This window comes from Silurus meridionalis, chromosome 8, assembly GCF_014805685.1.
Source record: "Silurus meridionalis isolate SWU-2019-XX chromosome 8, ASM1480568v1, whole genome shotgun sequence".
NCBI classification, from domain to species: domain Eukaryota; kingdom Metazoa; phylum Chordata; class Actinopteri; order Siluriformes; family Siluridae; genus Silurus; species Silurus meridionalis.
Window position 1 is genome coordinate 11,586,475 of NC_060891.1, and position 23,678 is coordinate 11,610,152.

The 23,678-nt window shown below is 40.4% G+C and overlaps 1 protein-coding gene across 1 annotated transcript in view; it reads right to left on the minus strand.

The window, feature by feature from the left end:
* The window catches only part of mboat2a (membrane bound O-acyltransferase domain containing 2a), a 67,376-nt gene extending 49,251 nt beyond the window's left edge, over positions 1 to 18,125 (minus strand). Inside the window, exon 1 of the mRNA XM_046855691.1 lies at positions 17,845 to 18,125. Within this exon, the coding sequence (XP_046711647.1) occupies positions 17,845 to 17,925 (81 nt within the window). The 5' untranslated portion in view covers positions 17,926 to 18,125. The remainder of the gene's footprint in view (positions 1 to 17,844) is intronic.
* Between the last annotated feature and the right edge of the window lie 5,553 nt (positions 18,126 to 23,678).

Consider the following 23,678-nt stretch of genomic DNA (forward strand, 5'->3'; position numbering starts at 1 on the left):
AGGGTTACGTTCAAATCTTTGGCACAAAATTCCACAGTAATTCCAGCTAAAAAATTTTCTGTATGCACAAGCAGATAAACTTGACCAGAAAGAAAAAGAAAGTAAAGAAGAAAGCTTTATAGTGGTCACATGTACTTTACAGCACAGTGAAAATCTTTCTTTGCATATCCCAGGAATATTATTGGCTGGAGTCAGCACCGCTTTAATGACACCAGGGCTTGAACCCAGACCTTCCATTCAGTAACCCAGAACCTTAACCACTGAGCAACCACCTCCCCCCAGACAGGCTTGCTCTCTGGCAGTAGGAAATCCTTTAGGATACTCAAGTTCCTTTGGGATGCCCAGACATATTATGTTTGACAAAAACATTATCTTGATCCAGATGTCCCAAGAGATGCGTGTCCTCGTGTTCACCCTTTAAAACTATCCGCAGTCACGATTTGTGAGAAACACTACTAGCTCAATTATGTAAATATTTTTGACTCATCAGCTCCACTTGGCCACACATACTATTACATTGGGACCATCTGATAGCAGCACATTTGTAAGTGATGCTGCCGAAGCCACAATTCCAACAGGAAGCTGTGCCAAAGCTTAGTGAATTCTTATATAACTTTCATAACTCCAAAACTCTGGCGTATGGAAGAAAGAAAAAAAAAATTGAGTTTCTCAAGCCACTCCCACTTGCTTCGGGCTTTTCTGTAGTGAGAAAATAATCTACTTTACTCATTAATGGCAACATTCCGAGCAGGTTTGCAAAGAGACTGCTTATTGAGGTGCTATTCAGCATGTAAGAACACAGCAGGTCACATGAAGAACCTGCTGAAAATGTAGCAACTGCTCCAGCTTCATGCATTTCCCTCAGGACTACTCCAACCCGGCCACTATCTCCACACCTCATCTGACCAGCTGTCTAGAAGTTAAATATAACCCATACCAAACATTATGGCAATATTTCTAGACTGATATATCAGTTGTGGTTCTGCTGATAATTTGTAGAATGATAGTATATTTTCTTTAGATGTTAGAGGTCGTCTGGAAGCTCTGAAATTATAGTCTCAAAGGAGTGTATGTTGGCATGTCTACTATGTTAGGCACAGAGCCAGATTCTTCTGATGAGGCTGATTTGCTCAACAATGCTGGCAGGTCCTGACTGCACAGATGGTAATATTATTACATCCTTTCCTTACTCGCCTTAAACCTAAAATGAAGGAAATATGTCTTCTCCTGGGTCTGGAAGATGCAATTGTTCATCCCATTTTAAAAGCATTATACATTATACAGCATAAACGTTGCAATATAGCTGGATAAGGGAGACAACTAAGTGGGGCTGCATCTAGCGATTATTTTAGTAATCGATTTTCCTACTGATTAGTCCATCGATTATTTGGAAAGGAAGTACTTCTTATTTAAAAGTAATTTGTTTCCTTTTTTTTTTTTTTATTGCTTAAATTGCAATAGGGTCTATTATATCTTTGTTAGTTTTACTCTTTTTTAACTTAGTGTGAAATTATACACAAACATTTAGGATTTTTCTTATTTATTTAAAACATCTTCGTACACCACGCAGACACAAGAGCACACAGAAAATACAAATATGCAAAAAGTTTATTCATCCTTTTGTAATGGTAGCTTCACTTTTCTCACATGAACCTGCAAAATATTAATATAGTGTATAGATTTGTGCTTTTGGAATCCCATTTCACATTTAATCCCCATTTGACCTTAACCCTTTTAAACACCTTTGAGATGAATTGGAATGCTGATTGCACCTGCGGCCTGTTGAGTTCCCTGGTGGTCTAGTGGTTTGGAGGCGGCGCTCTCACCGCTGCGGCTCGGGTTCAAGTCAAGTCAAGTCAAGTGGCTTTTATTGTCATTTTTACTATACACAGTGGTACACAGTACACAGTAAAAACGAAACAACGTTCCTCCGGAACCCTGGTGCTACACAAAAACAACAAAACAACATAAAGTGCATCGAGTGCAGCCTGGTGCAAACAGTGCAAACAAAAGAACAGTACAGACAGACAGAGTGCAGACAGACAACACAAGACAAGACAAAAGACAAAAACCAAGTATAGCGCCGACTAGTAAACCTACTGTATACTTACATATACAGTACTGTGTGAGGTGAATGTAAAAACTATACCCAGGAGAAAATACAAACAGAAAGAGCAATGTAGTGCAAAAACAGCAGCAAGGAGGTGCAAAGACAGCATGTAAACATTATACTGTAGTATAAAAGGTGCAAAAACAGCATGTAAACATTGTACTGAATATAAACATTGTACTGAATATAGTATAAATAATAATAAATATATAAATGGTGATGGAGTGGATCGAGATGAGTGATGAATGTGTTTAGTCCAGGTTGTACAGTTCAGTTCAGTAACAGTAACACACAGTGAGCGTGTGTGTGTGTGTGTGTAAGTGAGTGTGTGTGAGTGTGTGAGTTCTGTTCAGTTCTGTGTGTTGAGAAGCCTGATGGCTTGTGGGAAGAAACTGTTACACAGTCTTGTTGTGACGGCCCGAATGCTTCGGAACCGTTTTCCTGATGGTAGGAGGGTGAAGTATGCATGTGACGGGTGTGTGTGATCGTCCACAATGCTGTGTGCTTTGCGGATGCAGCGTGTGGTGTAAATGTCCATGATAGAGGAGAGAGACTCCGATGATCTTCTCAGCTGTCCTCACTATCCTCTGTAGGGTCTTGCGATCCGAGACGGTGCAATTCCCAAACCAGGCAGTGATGCAGCTGCTCAGAATGCTCTCAATGGTCCCTCTGTAGAACATGGACAGGATGGGGGGAGGGAGGTGGGCTTTCCTCAGCCTTCTCAGAAAGTATAGACGCTGCTGGGCTTTCTTGGTGATGGAGCTGGTGTTAAGTGACCAGGTGAGGTTGTCCGCCAGATGAACACCAAGGAATTTGGTGCTCTTGACGATCTCCACAGAGGATCCATCGATAATCAGTGGAGATTGGTCGCTCTGAGCTCTCCTGAAGTCCACAACCATCTCTTTCGTTTTGTCCACGTTCAGAGACAGGTTGTTTGCTCCACACCAGGCAGTTAACCGTTCACCTCTTCTCTATATGCTGACTCATCGTTCCTGCTGATTAGACCCACCACGGTCGTGTCATCAGCGAACTTGATGATATGATTTGAGCTGTGCGTTGGTGCACAGTCGTGAGTCAGCAGAGTGAACAGCAGTGGACTGAGCACACAGCCTTGAGGGGCTCCAGTGCTCAGTGTGGTGGTGCTGGAGATGCTGTTCCCGATCCGGACTGCCTGAGGTCTCCCAGTCAGGAAATCCAGGATCCAGTTGCAGAGAGGTGTTCAGGCCCAGAAGGTTCAGCTTCTCGATCAGGTGCTGAGGAATGATTGTGTTGAATGCTGAGCTGAAATCAATGAACAGCATTCGTACATATGAGTCCTTGTTATCCAGGTGGGTGAGGGCCAGATGAAGGGTTGTGGAGATGGCATCGTCCGTGGAGCAGTTTGGACGATACGCAAACTGCATTGGGTCCAGGGAGGGTGGAAGCTGTGTCTTGATGTGCCTCATGACAAGCCTCTCAAGCACTTCATCACGATGGGAGTGAGCGCGACGGGACGATAGTCATTGAGGCAGGAGACAGTCGATTTCTTTGGCACAGGAACGATAGTCGTTGTCTTGAGGCACGTGGGAACAACGTTACTGCTCAGGGAGATGTTGAAGATGTCAGTGAAGACATCTGCTAGTTGTTCTGCACATTCTCTGAGCACCCTGCCAGGAATGTTGTCAGGTCCAGCAGACTTCCGTGGGTTAACTCTGCATAGAGTTTTCCTCACTTCAGCTGTGGTTAGACAGAGCACCTGGTCAGTGGGAGGAGGGATGGTCTTCCTCGCCACCACGTTGTTCTGTACCTCAAACCGGGCGTAGAAGTCGTTCAGCGCATCTGGGAGGGAGGCGTCACGGTCACAAGCAGGTGATGTGGTCTTGTAATTCGTGATCACCTGGATGCCCTGCCACATGCGCCGAGTGTCTCCACTGTCCTGGAAGTGGTCGTGGATTTTCTTTGCGTGCGTGCGCTTTGCCTCTCTGATAGCACGAGACAGTTTGGCCCTTGCTGTTTTTAAGGCCGCCTTGTCCCCTGTTCTGAAGGCAGAGTCTCTTTGTTTCAACAGCGCATGCACATTTGCAGTCATCCACGGCTTCTGATTGGAGCGTGTAGTGATGGACTTGGAGATGGTCACATCGTCAACGCACTTGCTGATGTAGCAGGTCACTGATGATGTGTACTCTTCCAAGTTGATGGAATCGCCGTGGTTGCAGCCTCTCTAAACATGTCCCAGTCAGTGCACTCAAAACAGTCCTGAAGAGCAGAAGTAGCTCCTTCTGGCCAGGTTTTCACCTGTTTCAGAACCGGTTTAGAGCGCCTGATGAGCGGTCTGTATGCTGGAATCAACATAACAGAGCAGTGGTCTGAGTATCCGAGATGGGGCGGGCCCGCACGATACGCGCCGGGATGTTTGTGTAAACAAGATCCAGCGTGTTCGCTCCTCTCGTTGCAAAGTCCACATGCTGATGGAGTTTAGGAAGCACAGTCTTGAGATTCGCATGGTTGAAATCTCCGGCGATAATAAACAATCCGTCGGGGTGAGCATTCTGCAGGTCGCTAATAGCGCCGTAGAGTTCACTCAGTGCCTCTTAGCATTAGCACTGGGAGGAATGTACACCGACGATGTAAACTGTGGTGAATTCCGTGGTAAATAAAAGGTCTGCATCTAACAGTCACAAACTCCACTAGCGATGAGCAGTAACATGAAACAAGCACAGAGTTCTTACACCATTCCGTGTTGATATAAACACACACGCCACCACCGCGAGTCTTACCGCACAGAGCTGTGTTTCTGTCGGCTCGAAACACGGTTAGCGCGTCTAGCTGGATGGCGGCGTCCGGAACTCTGTCGCTGAGCCACGTCTCCGTGAAAACAAAGACGCAACAGTCTCTAAACTCGCCGTGTGGTTTGCTGGAGTCGGATGTAGTCCAGTTTATTATCCAGGAGCAGACGTTGAAAGAAAATGGACGGAGAGCCGGCTGGCTAGGGTTAGCATTTAGCCTAGCACGGACACCCGCCCGCTTGCCGCGCTTCCGCTTCCTCGAACAGCGCTGAGGTCTCCTCTCCCGCCACCGCATCAGGTAACACCGAGGGCTGGGGCCTGGTCTATGTGGCCGAGGTCGCATGTAAGAACACAGCAGGTCACATGAAGAACCTGCTGAAAATGTAGCAACTGCTCCAGCTTCATGCATTTCCCTCAGGACTACTCCAACCCGGCCACTATCTCCACACCTCATCTGACCAGCTGTCTAGAAGTTAAATATAACCCATACCAAACATTATGGCAATATTTCTAGACTGATATATCAGTTGTGGTTCTGCTGATAATTTGTAGAATGATAGTATATTTTCTTTAGATGTTAGAGGTCGTCTGGAAGCTCTGAAATTAAAGTCTCAAAGGAGTGTATGTTGGCATGTCTACTATGTTAGGCACAGAGCCAGATTCTTCTGATGAGGCTGATTTGCTCAACAATGCTGGCAGGTCCTGACTGCACAGATGGTAATATTATTACATCCTTTCCTTACTCGCCTTAAACCTAAAATGGAGGAAATATGTCTTCTCCTGGGTCTGGAAGATGCAATTGTTCATCCCATTTTAAAAGCATTATACATTATACAGCATAAACGTTGCAATATAGCTGGATAAGGGAGACAACTAAGTGGGGCTGCATCTAGCGATTATTTTAGTAATCGATTTTCCTACTGATTAGTCCATCGATTATTTGAAAAGGAAGTACTTCTTATTTAAAAGTAATTTGTTTCCTTTTTTTTTTTTTATTGCTTAAATTGCAATAGGGTCTATTATATCTTTGTTAGATTTACTCTTTTTTAACTTAGTGTGAAATTATACACAAACATTTAGGATTTTTCTTATTTATTTAAAACATCATCGTACACCATGCAGACACAAGAGCACACAGAAAATACAAATATGCAAAAAGTTTATTCACCCTTTTGTAATGGTAGCTTCACTTTTCTCACATGAACCTGCAAAATATTAATATAGTGTATAGATTTGTGCTTTTGGAATCCCATTTCACATTTAATCCCCATTTGACCTTAACCCTTTTAAACACCTTTGAGATGAATTGGAATGCTGATTGCACCTGCGGCCTGTTGGGTTCCCTGGTGGTCTAGTGGTTTGGAGGCGGCGCTCTCACCGCTGCGGCTCGGGTTCGATTCCCGGTTAGGGAACCAACCCCAGCCATTAGGGTTGCACAAGCCTTAGTGCCAGTCCCAAGCCTGGATAAATGGGGAGGGTTGCGTTAGGAAGGGCATCCAGCGTAAAAACGTGCCAAATCAAACATGCGGATGATCCGCTGTGGCGACCCCTAATGGGAGAAGCCGAAAGAAAGTTTATTGCTTAAATTGCAATCTGTAAAATCTAAAACCATTTAGTGCATTTAATTGCCATACTTCATCAAAATATAAATGCAAATATATAAAAAAGAAATTATATATCTTAAGTAAAAATATAAAAATCTATTTCAAATGACGCAGTGTTTTCTTTATGTTTTAGTTCAAAATGATCCCAAACTTTGGAAACTTCCTGTTGTGTTCTTTGGCCTGAATCTTCTCCTTGCCACTCGCTCCATTCCTCCATTTATCATTCTGCAGAGTTTTCTGTGTTTACCTATGCAGGGGTCTCATTTATAAACCTGGCGTATGCACAAAACAAGGCTGAAAACGAGCGTACGCTTTTTCCCGCAAAGGTTGTGATTTATAAAAATAAAAAAACTTGACGGGAGAAAGTGAGCACCTGTAAGTAAACTCTGTGCCCTGCAGAAAAACAGAGGGCTACACAGATTGCGCACACCACATTTTTTGTGCGCACGCCACATTTATAAATTAGACCCCCCAGAGCGGTCTAGAGTTTAGTGGGTGGTACGTATGTAATAATGGTCCGTAGGGAAACACAGTGCTCTGTGTGTAAATGGGCTAAACGAAGCATTGAGGCAAATAATTTTGCTTTTTTGTATTCAAATCACTCAAGGAATCGTTTCATCCACTGTTACTCATATTCCCACAACTAATTCATTGCTAATGGACATATTATTCACACAAGCAAATAAGGCATACTTCAGAAAAGGATGGATAAAAATTGTTTGCCAAAAAAACAACATACACCTCTCATCATATGTCATGGGCAAAGATTTGTGGACAGATTAGTCCCCATTTGCTGTTATAATAACCTCCACTTATCTGGAAGGATGTTCCACTAGATTTTGGAGTGTGACTGTGGAAATTTGGGTTTAGTCAGCCACAAGGGTATTAGCACAGTGAGGTACTCTTATGCATTGCAGTGAGGACACCTGAGGCACACTCTCCATTTCAATTAATCCCAAAGGTGGATAAGGATGAGGTCAGAGTTCTATTGCGGGCCACTCAAGATCTTCCACTCCAATCCATGTAAAGCTGGATAGATTTCACATTGTGCACAGAGGCACTGTATTGCTGGAACAGGTTTGGGTCTCCTAGTTCAAGTAAAGGGAAAAATTAATGCTACCACTTCCGAAGATATCCTATACTGATAACTTTGCACCTCCAACTTTAAAGTAGGGTTCCCACATATGAGAAGAAATGCCATATAGTGTATGTTCACATGAATATCCGTACATTTGTAAGTTTTTCTGACATGGCTGTAAGGTTTTCTTAGAGAAATTCTGCACCATTGTCATATTTCCAAAAATGTCCATGATAACACCATAGCAGCCCTTGTTATATGTAAATTTAGTCTCATCCCATTCCTACTAATAAAGGCCAGAGTTATCCACCCCCTTAAAATTACATGATCTCACATACAACAGCGATTGTCTTCATCTCCATGACTGATACACAGTCAGTGCCATACAGTGTTGTTCTCTTTGGCATCACTGCGAATATTTATGGCAACCAGAAATTACACAATGGCTATAAGTGGAAATAAAAATGAACCGCCGGACATGTTTAAAAATAAAAAGCTTTTTAAGTGCTGTCTGCCAAGCACAAACAGCAAATCACAAGTGAAAGAAACAGGATGCTTGTTAAAGAGATATTTCTGTCACAGTTTGTCAGGTCTGCTAAAAGCCAAGCACATAGTTTAAGTGAGAATACGGTAATATGTTGCTAGTAATATTATCACTATCTGCTTTTTTAGAGGTGGAATCTGAACCCTGACACACAGGCTGTGATTGAAACAGCATGAAAATAGCTTACGTTAGTAGGGAGCAAATAAAAACCCAGAGAAAGATCATTCTGTTTTGAACCCCGCGCCTTAAACAATGAAGCGGCTAATTTATTAATTTTTCCTTCAAGCCAAAAAACTGAGCAACATACCATTAGGAACGAAAAAAACGCACCTCACCTTTGTTCTGAGCTGCACGGCATCGGGAGAAAAACTTTTTTTTTTTTTTTTTTTTACGCACGACGATGCCAAAAGATAAACTCCAGAGAGAAATAGTTGTGAAAGGAAGGAGGAAGACAGTGAACAATGAATTTCTTGGTCGGCTACTGTTTAGATACAAGCCGTTGTAACGTGTTGGGTCTGGGTGAAGGGAGAGCTCGCTAACTCCAGTTGCAATAGAAATCATATAAGCACAGACAGGTTTCCAAAACTCGTGCTTTTTTTATTTTTCTTGGCAACAGCATTACGGATTAGTCAAAGAAACTTAGAAATGAGCATCAGAAAATAATAAGGACATATTCCTCAGTCTTGCACACATGCAGTAATACCGGAAAAAATGCGGCAGCCTATTCCCAAAATGCCGCTCTGCTCTTAAAGGAGCCACAACATATTTCACCCGTGTAACAGACACTGTCGTTAAAGCCTGTGTAAAGTTCATTAGTTTCAATGTAGACATGTAGGCTTATATACAGGTGCAGCTTATTTATGTTTAAAATAAAAATCTTTGTCAAATTCAGTGGGTGCGGCTTATATATGGGTGCGTTTTATAGTCCGGAAATTACGGTATGTACATTTTTGTGTGTGGATGAAAGTTAGATCCTCTTCATTACAGCAGTTCATATAAACATTTTCAGATTTGACTGGCCAGAAGGGCTGGTTTATTTTCTGTAACAGCAGTTGTGACAGTCATTCTGGCACTGAAGCAAATACCCTCTTTATACTAACACGCTGTTTCTTCAGGAGATGCTTATTTATCACTTTTGGAAGGAGTCTCCAGTAACAGTTGTCAGAATGAACAAGATTCCAAATTTCTTGAAGACCAAGTGCCTTGAAATTTCCCAGTGACATGAGCTACTTGACTGTCATAACATTACGGAAGTATTACTTGTTTTCTGTAACTATAAATTGATCAAATGTACTGTTTTAACAAACAGAAGTGGGGGGAAATCGTCAGATTGTTCCAAATTAATCCAAATAAATTTGGATGAGCTGGTACTGGAAAAAAAATTACCTACGAGCTGATTCATAGCTTGGTTTTCCTTGAACAAAAACTCCCTTTTCTGTTTTATTCCCTCACTAATATACTGTAGAACAAGTCTGAAGCATAGAATTATTTCTTCCTCTCCTGATCACTTCTGAGAGAGACGGAGAGATGAGTGTGAGGAAAGAGAAGCTGGGCCCTATTGTCTGCTCTCGCTGAACATCACACTGCATCCCTTAAACAAACAACACCGTTAGACATGACGTCTCAGGAACAAGGAGAAGGAGGATGAGGAAGAAGACAAAAAGACCAAGTGTAAGTGCAGAGTTTACTTGCATGTCCTCTTCTCTATTACCCTCTATTAAATTAATGTCGGCATGTGTGCACATCGAGAGCTGTTACGATACTCATTCCTGCAAAACATCAAGCAGCTTTTTGTCACATGCAGAGTCATGCGTGGGTCTGTTATGGTTACAGTGAGGAAAGCCTTTTTGTGCTCGGCTATAAATAGGCCAGCGATCAAGGCTTCACAACAGGGTACAGAGGTGGAAAACAAAGATAGACCGACTGCATGATACACACCGGTGCAATCACTCTGAGTGAAAGTGGGTCCCATTTACAATTTGTATCTGTGTAAAATTTTAATTTAAAATAAAAGACCACACATTCTACAGCAAAGAGGTTGTTATTTAAAACAATGCTTCTATATATATATATATATATATATATATATATATATATATATATATATATATATATATATATATATATATATATATATGCCTGTGTCCTGACAATGCACAAACCTGGCTTTGTTAAGAAATAGAACAAACCCCATATAGATAAATCAGCAGTCCGGTGTTTTAAAGACATGATTATAAATTTAAAGAAGTAAGTTAGTCTTTGTTTTTCTCTCATTTAACAAACCAAAGGAATTATAAAACTACGGACTCTTACTTTTTTTCTTGGTATAAATATTTCAATAAAACGTGCTTCATGGTGGTGTGACGCACCTTAATGCTCCGAATACAAAATACACTATTAGTTTAAAATCCAGCCACTTGACGTGATAAATACGTAGCTAATCGTGAGTGTACAATGAATTCATAAAAAAAAGAGATATAAATATATATGAGATGAGATAAAAATAACGTGCAACGTATAATGCAACTGTTATATACAACGCAATATGAGGTTGGTCTGATATCAGAGAACACAGTATGTTGAGTGAATGTGATGAGTTCACGTAGTGTTAATATGATCCAGTGGCAACTAGAAAACGTATGAGGATGGGTAAAGTATTTAAAAAACCTGATTTGGCAATCTATGGCATTACAAATCTATTCTAGGGCTTTGAAATAACACGATCAAATCATGCTGGATGTACAAAAACAAATTTTGTCACCTGAACATCACAGCTACACTACATGGATCTTCTTCAAATTATTGCCACTCAATGAACTAGAATGTCTTTTATATGCTGTAGCTTAACAATTTTCCTTTACTGCAACAAATAAGCCCAAACCTATTTCAGAACTGAATGATGACCTCCACGATTTCATGGTGTGCCAAGGCTGAAGTAGAACTCAAGTGTCCTTCACAAAGCCCTGACCTCAACCCCAGTGAACACTCTTGGGATTGGAAGTGGAGGAAGTCAGGCTGCACTTCATGTTTTCCTCAGCCACTAATAGTGCCCTACTTCTTCTACAATCTACTGCAGAATATTGGAGGATAGAGCAGCTGCTTGATTTTAATGCTTATGCTATTAGTAGTGGATGTAGAATACTTTCAGCCATGTAGTCAACCATTGTATTAAAGTAATTACCTAGCTAACTAGCTCAGCATGCTTTATATCATTATGCTAACTATCATTTTATGAGTCTATCGACCAAAACGCGAGACTGGACGGCCATATCAGTGCCTTCATTCGGCCAGTGCAGCATTTGTAGAATAAACACACAGATATTAGTGGAATTTCTCAGCAACAGGGCTTTTTTAAGGCTCTTTTTCAAAAATGTGACAAAATTAAAAGGTGCGAGAGAAGTGCTACAAGAGTAATTGGCAATTGTCACTGTTCAAACGTGAATACACATATTAACGCTGATATTATGATACACAATGGCACTCACTCACACCCCTGTCCTTCATCACATGGCTATTTCATTCATAGACGGAGCTGTCTGATGTTTTTAATTATTGATACTCATAGCAATGGTGTGTGTGTTTGTCTTGTGTTCTCTTGTTTTGTGCTCTCATTTACAGCCCCTTTGTTCATCAATCACAGTCCGGGACCTTGTTCTCTACACCATAAAAAAAACTGCCCTGAAGGATCGGTTGAAACGAAGATGCTGGATCTGTAGTGGATGGATAAACCTTCAGCATTTGTCTCGTCAGTCTTGTTCCAGGTTTCTGATTCACAGAACGGAAAGGACTTGCGGGTCAGAAGCCAGGCTTTAAAAGCCGCTAGTTGCTAGGCTACATTTCCCTGTACAGGATGCAAGCGTTCGAATGAAAAAAGCCCGGGTTCATGCTTTTCCTAGGCGTGTTGGTTTATGCAAAGCTCATGGCTATGGACAATTGCACGTTTTAGGAGGGGCACAGTAACTCACCATACTCTAATGCAGACTGTCATCTACATTTATTATCATCTGATCCCCACATTACCATTACGGCAAAGCAACGCAGCTTATTTGCAGGAAATAACAGAGTATCTTGGTGCCAGCAGGCACCAGCTTGGACCATAGATTATTCAGTTGTCTGAATCCATTGCGGTCTCTTTTCAAATTCGAGCAGTTCAGGTGGCCTTAAATGACTCAAAACGGCATAGAAGGGGGGGTTATTTTATATAGTCGGACTAACCAAAATACAGTAAACCCCTGATAATTCACGGTTCATAACTCGCTGTTTGGAAAATTTGCGGGTTCTCATTCCGAACCTAAATACTTCTGCAGTTTAACAAAATGAAAATATACAAATGTTTCAATCTAAAAATCTCCTTGGGTGCCTACTGCCAGTGAGTCTTGTACTTCATGTTGTTCCTTTGTAAACCAGGAATTCCCTTAAAATAGGCTTCAAGGTTAAAAGATTTTCGAAAATGGCCTTTTAAAAAAACTATTCCAAAAATCTAATTAGCCCAATCAGATCTGGTGGTTTCTTTGACTGGCAACCAATAATAGAGCGATTGGGATTTGCTTCGACCTCATGCTTCATCTCTACCTACAGTGAGTAATAATGTAGAAATGTAGTCAGTCCTGTAAAACTCTGCAAAAATACTTGGTAGCTTCAATATTCATGCCAAGAATACCATTAATAGAATCATGCTCGTCATCTTGTACATCACCAAGTAGCTGCTTTGTGTCAATCGCACTCAAAAGTACGTAACACCTGTGGCGCTTTGGCGCTTTTCTAAATAATGTATGACTTCACTTGAAAATGATGCATGCTCTAGTGTATTGGAGTTAACACAAAGACCTTTTGTGTTATCCTTTGTGTTTGAGATGAATTCTTCATTTCTTTTACTGAACATCATTGTAACTGCGCTCGTGTTAACAATATCTCCTTGTGATGTCAACTTGTCAAAGAAAGAGCTAAAATACAGTACCGGTTGTCACACTGGCACGGTAATTGCCAAGCGTGTCGCAAATATCTCGGACAAAAGTACTGAATGCGTTAGGATGAAGTGCGTCTATAAAATCACGAAGGAAAAGCGGATGGAAATCAGATGCCAGTTACAGCATGACTGTTTGAGCCGAGTCATTTCCATTTTACAACTTATAATCATTTTACGACTTATAATTTGGTGGAAAAGGCGTTTCTGGTGACTTTTCTAGCCATATGTGGTTCTTCTGAAAACTGGTACCACAAAATAAGAGGGACGCAATTGTATAGGATGTCTTTGGATGCAGTAGCGCTAAACTTTTCTTTCACTTTATCTTGCAGACCCAAATTTGTCCCAGCATAAGAATGCTCCTGTGCACATGAAAAAATGGTTTTCATGGTTTGGAGTAAAAGATCTTGAGTGGCCTGCTTTAGAGCTCTGACCTCAACCATATTGAACAGGTTTGGGATGAATTGGAATGCACAGTGCACCCCAGGCCTCCTCACCTTACCTCACCTACATCAGTATCTGACTTAAACTGCTCGCTTGTGGTAAAAAATTTCCACAACCACACTCCAAAATCTAGTGGAATTTCTTAAAGGAAGAGACTGTTATTAATAACAGTAACTGGGGACTAAATGTGGAATGGGATGTTTAAAAAGCACATAAAGATCTTATAACCATGTGTCCATCAAGCTTGCAATGTTCAGTGATTTGTATCATGGACTGAATATATAAACAGTCAGAGGCTTTCTTGCAAATTCAAGCCACATTCAGAAAAAAGCTTGAAGGACAGAAAAATTTGGACTGTTCTGCGCATGATAGTCTGGCACCAGACTAATCTTCTGATCTTCCAAAGCTGGACATCTCAACATTTAGACTGCTCGTGCTGAGCCATGTCCTACAAGCTCGACGCATTATTAATGAATGGTTATGTCATTCTAAATCAGTACTGACCTAAACGAACTCTCGTGCATCGAGGGGGAAAATAACATTAGCAACATGGCAGCACAGTACAGCAGATAGAAATCAATCAAAGCCAGTCAGTCCCGAGACACGCACAATTAAGTCTAAGGAGAGAGCGAGCGCTTCGTCCTCCTCTGAGAAATCAGAGTGTAGCCTGGCGCTAGCTGCTAGCGCTGTGAAAACCAGGAGGAAGCACAGACGTGAGGATACGCTACACACGAACCCGCCGAAGTAAACAAAAATGGGCTGAAGGAAACCCTAATCAATATCATGTCACGTAAACCAAAAAGCACAATGGCTTTGTGTGAAAGTTTAAAGACCACAATTCTCTAGTGTCAGTCAGAGTTTGATGGGTCGGGTATTTGACCTTCTGAAGTCACGGCTGAATGTAATTACTGATCGTTTCTAGACAGCTGCAGTAAACCATGCTTCATCTGCTAGTGTGGTCGTTTACTACAACATTACCAGTAGAAGCAGATTGTTTGTGAGTCAGAATCATGTTTAAAACTAAACCATTTATATTTACATGTAAGATGTCGATGTTAATCCATCAGAAAATAAACTATGACGATTGAGTTTGCTTTTAAACTTGGCCCAAATACTCCAAGTTCACACCCAGGACTGATTCTGGGCTTGTTTGTGGGCCTGATCTCAGAAAACTTTCATTGATGTGGAAAAATTCCCTGTTTGTTGGTTTACAATAGTCACAGACACTTCATTCATCCATTCAGGTTTTCCCTTAGATATTGGAGAGTGGCTGAGGGTTTGTGATCATTCTGACACAAGATCATTAGTGAAATCTGCTGAAAAGGTCTGTAGTGCAGTCAACATTCCAATTCATCCCAGAGGTGTTCAGTAGAGCTGAGGTCAAAGCTTGGAGCAGGTGACTCGATATGCATTTCTTCATGAGAGATCGCTCCAAGAAGTTTGGGTCTCCTAGTTCAAGTGCTACCACATCCAATACATCTTTAACACTTGTGTTCCTCCAACTTTGTAGTAACAGTTTGGGAAAGAACCAGATATGGCTGGAAAAGTAGTGTAGTGAATTTCACCCAAAAAAAAGAGAATCTAAAGCTGGCACTTTAAAGGTTTGATTTTCAGTAAAACTCTCTTACTTTCTGAATGAGTGTGTGATTATACTATATACGCGAAGCATCACATTCAGAAGCTTCTATCTCGTTCCTGAAAAAGGCTCAGGAGTTCATTACGGGTTGGAATTGTGTACAGTAATAAGTACACAAGAATTGTGTACAGTAATAAGTCAGAGCCTCAATCGGGAACGAATTATGTTTATCACTGGGACGTGCTCGTAATCGTTTTTTTCCCCCACACGTCTCCTAAGCGATAAAACTCTCAGACACGGATACATATATCAAAGGGGTGACAAGTGGAAGAGGAAAGAGAAAACTGGCTCTTATTTCAGTGTGAAAAGGCATCCTTGTTTCATTGCTTGATTCGTGTTTAATATCATAAGAATTGTCACTGAAACAAAAATCTCATAAATATTCATAAACGCCAGTTATATATATAAAAAAAAGAAGATCAAAAACAAACAGCACCTCGGACGTTCACCATCGCAGGAGCTGCAGGATGCGTCGAAAATAGGACGAGAAGGAAAAACCTGCAAACTCAGCATGAGAAAGTTGACGCTTATTGTTCTTTCTTTGTTTTCCGTTGCTCACAGAGGAGAAGGAAGGCGGATTTCTCAGCGGTGTGACGATCTCTCTCTTTCCCTCTACATTCCAGAGTTTGGGTGGAGATAGCAGCATGCATTTCTGCCAAAACGCTGACCGAGAAGCTAAACCCGAGTGTCTGTATGACGCTCGGATGTGTCGACTCGTGATGAGTCATAGGAAGGACGGACGAGCCTACGCTTATCACAGTCCGTCTATTTATTGACAAATTGCTCATCCCACTTGTCTTGCCTGTCGGGTTGGATCACAGGTGTTTACCTACCTGGTGTACTGCAAACAAACCCGTAGAGAAACACCTTGCCTTACGTTGTGTATGTGTTCCAAGACTCCCAAAAAACGGCTATAAGCAGCCTCGTGTCTTTTTCGTAGCGTTTTATCATATGCACCTACTTTTCCGACAATATATCATGACGATATATTATTAAAGAAGTACCGAACATCATAAACATAACACAATATTTTTCTATTTGTTAATCACTTTGCATTATTTTCTATATTTAAACATTTATGTTAGATGTGTATTTAAGTTATGTACAGTTTGTACCTTTCATCCGATTTCTTGCACTCAGAAATGTCAATATGATTTCGTAAGCAAGTGTTTAATTAGTGTCATTTTTTTCCACCACCAACCACTGAAGTATTCAATTTTCATTTACATGTAATACATATGTCGAATGTGTTTACCAGACGATTAACTGTAACGACAGATGAACCTCCCCGTGATCCTTCTAATAAACACTATACATAAGTCAACACTGGACTTTAGTCATAAACATCAACGGCACACAAAGACGAGTGAAATGTATAAAAGACACACAGACAGATGGAACATTTGAGCGTGTTAAGAAATTGACTATCCCGTGTTCGATGGCCCAGCTCAGACACACCCGACATGTTGGAGTGCTGCAGTCATCACGAGACTGAGACTTATTCAATGTCACCTGAAGGATGTCAATGTTAGAGAAAGTGATGTGCATGTGATCATGGGTCTAGTTTTTCTTGTTTTTTCCTTCTTCCTCAACTTTCCACCAACAAACCACACTACTGTTATTTAAACACTACTTCTTGTTATGGATTAAACGTAATCAATGGAAGAAAGACACACACTTTTGTCCACTCTTCCCAGACTCCTGGTGGAGAGCAAACAGTCGAGTGTATATCACCAACCACAAAACTATGCATTCAATTCTCTTTATTATAATTTTAAAAAAGACCAGAAAGCTGTTTAAAATACTGTCATGAGTAAAACAACGTTCCAGATATGACGCAGTCTGATCCTTGATGAAAAGCCTGAGTCGGACTTATGTCTAATTTTGATTGGTGTTTGATTCTAACTGGTTTCTGGTCCAGATGGAGTTTAGAGTCTTATCCTGGTAGTAATGATACATTGCCTGGAGCCCGATTCTGAGTAGAGGCTATACCTAACTGGTGTCTGATCCTTACTAATGTCTGATCATGTCTTGTGTCTAACTCTGAATGCTGCTTGATCCTTATTGATATCTGCTTGCTGTCTGATCACTCATAACTAGAGCTTGATCCTGGCTGATGTCTGATCCTGTACGGTGTTTAACCCGGACTGCTGCATGATCTGTAAAGATCTCTGATCCTAATTGAAGTCTGATTGCTGTCTAATCGTACATAACTGGAGCTTGATCCTGGCTGATGTCTGATCACGAGAGGGTGTGTAACCCTGACTGCTGCTTGATCCTTACTGGAGTCAAGTCCTGACTGGTGTCTGATCTTGACTCAGGTCTGATCTTGATTAGATACTGCCTTACTCTGATCTGAAGCAAAACTCAGCCTCTCATCTGATCTGATCTCGTGTTTAAGCTGATCCCAGGCTGATAGAAATAGAAGTGATGGTGATAGTTAGCTAGCTCTATCCCACAGCTAACTCTAATGTAATCCTTGTTGTGTTTTGAAGGAGAAGAACTGAAAGAAGGACGACATGCAGTGACATTACAGCTTCTCTCTGCCCAAGCGCACTGTGTGGACAAAACCATTACATGATCACTTTACAAAACAGTGGAATGGGAAGGAGAATGCTAGCCCGCTAGCTTGGACGTCAGCAATACTGAATTAGCTTTAATAAATGATAATAATAGATGAATAAAGTAGTATCAGTTTACCTGATCCAGAGGAAGGTCAATCATGTCGCTGAGAGGCTGCAGCAGAGTGGAGCCTGTACAAGACGTCGTCTCAGTTGCCATGACTGTCTGATAAATCCTTTACTTTTACACCGAATCCGTTTCGGGAAAAAATGTCCTTTAAATCCCCCTTATCCAGTCGCCTCTCCGTCTCTTTCTCTTTCTTTTTCTCTCTTCTCTCCTCCTCTCCTCCTCTTCTCCTCTGCGCGCTGTCTGCCTCACTGCTCTCCTCTCGGGAACTTGTCCGAGGCGCAACAGCTCCCAACCACGGCTCGCATCTAAATGCATACATAGTTCACTACATAGGCTGTAGGATTAGGAGCATTTGTTCGCCAAAGTAGTGCACTTACAAACGAAGAAGAAAGCTATTTGTACTTGATCCCGTGTGGGCGTGGTTGCGCGTCCGTTCCCACCCATTACATTGTGACTCCGCCCACTCAGCTCGCAGCTCTGCCGGGGTAATAGTGCAGTAATAAAAGTGGGAAATAATTGTGGGTTTTATGTATTTAGCTTTTTCATGTATTTAGCTTAAGACTTTTACGAGATTTCTTCTTGCTTTTTAAAAATGATATGATTATATAATCAACAAACACTAAACCGCCCCAAACTGCTAATAAACTCATAGGGTCCTCATAGACATGTATTTTTCTACTTACATTTGCATTTAGAACACATCCTTTATTAAAAGAGACTTGCACTTATTTTATTTTATTTAAATAAATACTCTTTATTTTTATTTCTTAATACAACATTTGCAATAATACTTTTTATTCTTTTATATTTATTTATTTTATATTTATTTATTTTATTTTGTGTGTATATATATATATATATATATATATATATATATATATATATATATATATATATATACACACAAATACACAAATACACAAATACACAAATACACACAATATATATATATATGTGTACATATATATATATATATATATATATATATATATATATATATATGTAGACCTCTCATCTTACCGTGCACTCCTGACCAAATTTTCTTTGGAGGTGACTTCTGCCAAAACTGCCTTCTACAAGGAAAAGCTTGAGGCCTCTGCACAAGATCCTCGTAAGCTTCACAACATCTTCTCTTCTCTACTAAACCCCCCTGCTGCACCTGCTCCATCCTCCTGACTGCTAATGACTTTGCCTCCTTCTATGATGAGAAGATTAGGAAAATCTGCCAGACCTTCACTTCCTCTCCAACTATGATTACACAACACAGCCAACAATCCACTACGTCTCTATCAAGCTTCTCAACCTTAACAGAAGATGAGATACTGCAAGTCATCCGATCCTGCAATCCCACCACCTGTCCTCTAGATCCAATCCCTTCAACTCGCTCCAGACCATCACGCAAGATCTCCTGCCCTTCATCTCCACAATCATCAATGGGTCATTAACATCTGGCTATGTACCAACTACCTTCAAGCAAGCAAGGGTCATTCCTATCTTGAAGAAACCGCTCTGGATCCATCAGACATCAACAACTACAGACCGGTATCACTCCTTTCCTTTCTTTCTAAATCTCTGGAACGCACTGTTTTTAACCAACTGTCTGTCTATCTCTCACAGAACAACCTCCACGATCCGAACCAGTCTGGGTTCAAAGCGGCACATTCCACAGAGGCGGCCCTATTGGCTGTTTCTGAGAAACTACATGCTGCTCGGTCAGCCAAGCTGTCATCTGTACTTATCTTTCTGGACCTTTCAGCAGCATTTGACACAGTCAACCACAAGACACTTTTGTCAACCCTCAAGAGCCTTGGTATCTGCGGAACAGCATGGGAATGGTTTGCTTCCTACCTGGAAGGTCGCTCATACCAGGTAACATGGAGGATCCACATCTGCCCCATGCAGACTCACCACTGGTGTCCCACAAGGCTCGGTACTTGGTCCCTCCTTTTCTCCTCTATACCCACTCCATTGGTGAAGTCATATCCTCACATGGGTTTTCTTATCACTGCTATGCAGATGACACTCAACTCATCTTTTCTTTCCCTCCATCAGATACCACAGCTTCGCTCGGATCTCAGCATGCTTGTCAGACATATCTTTATGGATGAGGGCTCACCAACTTAAACTCAACCCCAGCAAAACAGAACTGCTGGTCATCCCAGGTGATTCATCTCCAGGTCAAGATCTACAAATAACACTTCATGACTCTCTGCTCTCCCTTCAGCCACTGCTCGTAACCTTGGGGTAACTATGGACAATGAACTGTCTTTTTTCCCACATATCGCTAATGTTGCTCGTTCTTGTCGATTTCTTCTCTATAACATCCGAAGGATTCGACCATTTCTGTCCATACAGGCTGCCCAGTTGCTTGTTCAGTCTCTTGTCATTTCAAGACTGGACTACTGCAACTCTCTGCTGGCAGGTCTTCCCCTGAACGCTATTCGTCCACTGCAAATGATCCAAAACGCAGCTGCACGACTTGTGTTCAATCAGCCCAAGTTTTCCCACACCACCCCACTGCTGCGCTCCCTTCACTGGCTTCCAGTAGCTGCACGTATCAGATTCAAAACACTGATGCTTGCCTACAAGGCCAAAATGGACCAGCACCATCTTACCTCAGTGACCTCATCACATCTCGCACTGCACCACGCTGTCTGAGATCCTCCAGCACTGCTCGACTGGTACCACCTTCTCTCAGAATGAGAGGTAAGTACAATTCAAGGCTCTTCTCTGTTCTGGCACCGAGGTGGTGGAATGAACTTCCCCTAGATGTCCGTACAGCAGAGTCCCTGATTATCTTTAAGCGACGACTGAAGACCTACCTCTTCCTGAAATACCTAAATTAGCACTTTCCAAGTTTGTAGAATTCGAGTTATATTTATATTGAGTTTGTATTCTTGCATACCAGTGTAGATTTATTCACTACTAGAGATTTAAAGCACGTTTGTCGTCGCTCTGGATAAGGCGTCTGCTAAATGCATAAATGTAAATGTAAATGTATATATATATATATATATATATATATATATATATATATATATATATATATATATATATATATATATACAGTATATAAAAAGCTCTTTCTGATTCTGATTTTAATTGAGCTGGGGTTTTAGGACCTTGCTTAAAAACTCCTTCCAATCAGTCGTCTCTGGTTATATACTATACTCTGACCAGTACTTTTTTCCTGGATATACCTCCCATGTTAGACAGTTAAGTATGTATACAGGTATTATAAGTAATCCATTTGTTGCAATTGCTGCACTTGATTACAGCTTGTTTACCCGGCTTTATGCCTGCTATCTCGGAAAAATGACCACCACAGGGCCTGATATTATTTGGGTGGGGAACCATTAGTACACTGCAGCAGTGACACTGAAGAGTAAGTGTGTGTGGCTGATAGACGTATATCAGCCACAACAGCATGAAATTCTTTTGACTTCTCAGCAACACTGTTGGGTTGAAAACATTTGGCCAGATTCATATTTACATAACTACAGGGAAGAATCTGCAGTGAAGTTTTTACTTGCATTTTTTGACAACAACAATATCGCAACAATAAACACAAGGGTAAATGATCTACAAGAGTGAAAGTTCAACCATATGAAGGTCATTTTAACAAATTTTAACAACAAATTTAGTAATTTGGGGATTTTAACAAACAAGATTTGGTCACAAAGTAAAATGCTTCGCTTTATTATTTCTAATCAAAGACCAGTTACTATTAAACATAACTAAATGTCATGTGGCAGCACATATGAATGGGTTACAGATTCAGGGTCCCTGGTTTGATCTGGTATCTGCATATGTTCTTTTTAAATTTACCAGGATTGAACAAGTATATTTAATGTGTAAAAATTTGATATATTACTGTATATATATATATATATATATATATATATATATATATATATATATATATATATTATTATACAGAATTTAAGAGTCCGATGAGCAGCCGTGGCGACTGTGTCAAGGAAAAACTCCATTAGATGTTACGAGGAAGAAACCTTGAGCGGAACCAGACTCAAAAGGGGAACCCATCCTCATTTGGGTGACATCAAGAGTGTGATTATAAATCTTTTAAACAATACAGAACACTGGAGAGTGAGAACTAACATGAGCGCTGGAATGTAAGATTATAAATAATGTCCTTTCTACAGTCTTATACAGTCATTTGTGGTTATAAAACTAGGAGCATCTAAGACACTCATTAAATAGCTCAACATTTCCAATCATCACAGATCCAACACCAGCTTCCCCATGCCAGAGCCTTTAAACACTCAAGGAGTGTCCAAACTCTAGATGAAGTGGGATCCAATTGGCACCGGTACGTCTCTAGATGGTTCAGGATGTTTGCAACCTTGTGCTGATTACATTTTTAATAACAATATACAGTATTAATTTAGGTAAATACAAAATATTAAATCTGCACTCCGACAGTATAGAACAGACCCAGAGACCTATCTTAACTTCCTAACAGCTCATACAAACAATATAACAGTATAACAGTGCTGTACCTGGGGTGAATGTACAAGACTGTTAAAATTATAGAGGAAAAATTGTTTCTCAACCAAAGCACTGAGAGCGAGACAATGAATTCTATAGCAGTCAGACACTGCCACCATGTGCTGGTGATGAGAGATGACAGACAACATGGTGAATTCCTTTCATTTCACAATGTTCAGTTAGACTTTCTTTATTAATAAATCTTCTTTTCATGATCTTTCAGCACTAAAACACTACCTACCTGATGTGCTTATATTTAATATCACATTCAATTTCTCTTAAAATTGCTCTTGAAAACCTTGTTGAGGAACCAAATTGGCTATTTTGTCTCTTTCTATACAATACTGGGTGTGTGGCAACGTTGGGAAATTAGCTCTATTCATAGCAATCCTGTTAAAGCTGATTCAATGCTGGCCTACTAATGGCAAAGGATCATTTTTTATTTAATAAGGCTGCAAATGTTGGGTCAACACTGACCAAAAGTTGTCAAAGAAGCCAATTTTATAACAACCCTGTCACTGTGGACTGAATAAAGTTGGCTCATTGTTTTGCTGCCTGGGAAATTTAACAACATTATATTTGGTGTTATTTTCTTCCTGGAATGGTAAATTTAGACCAAAAGTTTGCTCACTATTTCTACTCCTGTTTTTCTACTCTCACTTGCCAATAGGTAGAAAAGGAATCTGTTTCAAGTAGTGTTTGTCAGTAAGACATAGAAACATTTCATTATATATATATATATATATATATATATATATATATATATATATATATATATATATATATATATATATATATTTTTTTTTTTTTTTCTCAAAATATTTCCTCTAGCAATTGTATTGTGCTGCAGTGTAGTTTTGTACATATCTCTTGGATTTGACTTTGACTTTTTCAAAAAGCACATACAAATCTCAAGGCCAGGTGTCCACAACCTTCTGTAGTGTATGTGTAATACTTGTAAAATAATAATAATAATATGATAAATATAATAAAAGCCATGTTTATCCATGTGCCACTTGTATAGTTTTTGGTATACAAAATAAGTAATCCACAAAAATAGTGTTTTTCAGATGAACCATTGGCAAACTACACAACAGATTATTATAAATATATCATTCGAAATGGTAAAGAAAAAGTACAAATAGATTAAACTAATGGAAAGAAGAAAACAGAAATGTTTAGAATTCTGAAATATTTCTAACCAAGGAAGTAAATATTATTTAAAATTCTGCTTTGAATCTAGATTTGTATGTATTTAAATGTAAGAAATAACCCATTTTAGGATAACACTTAATGACCGCTAGGAGGCAGTGCATTCACTGTACACTGTC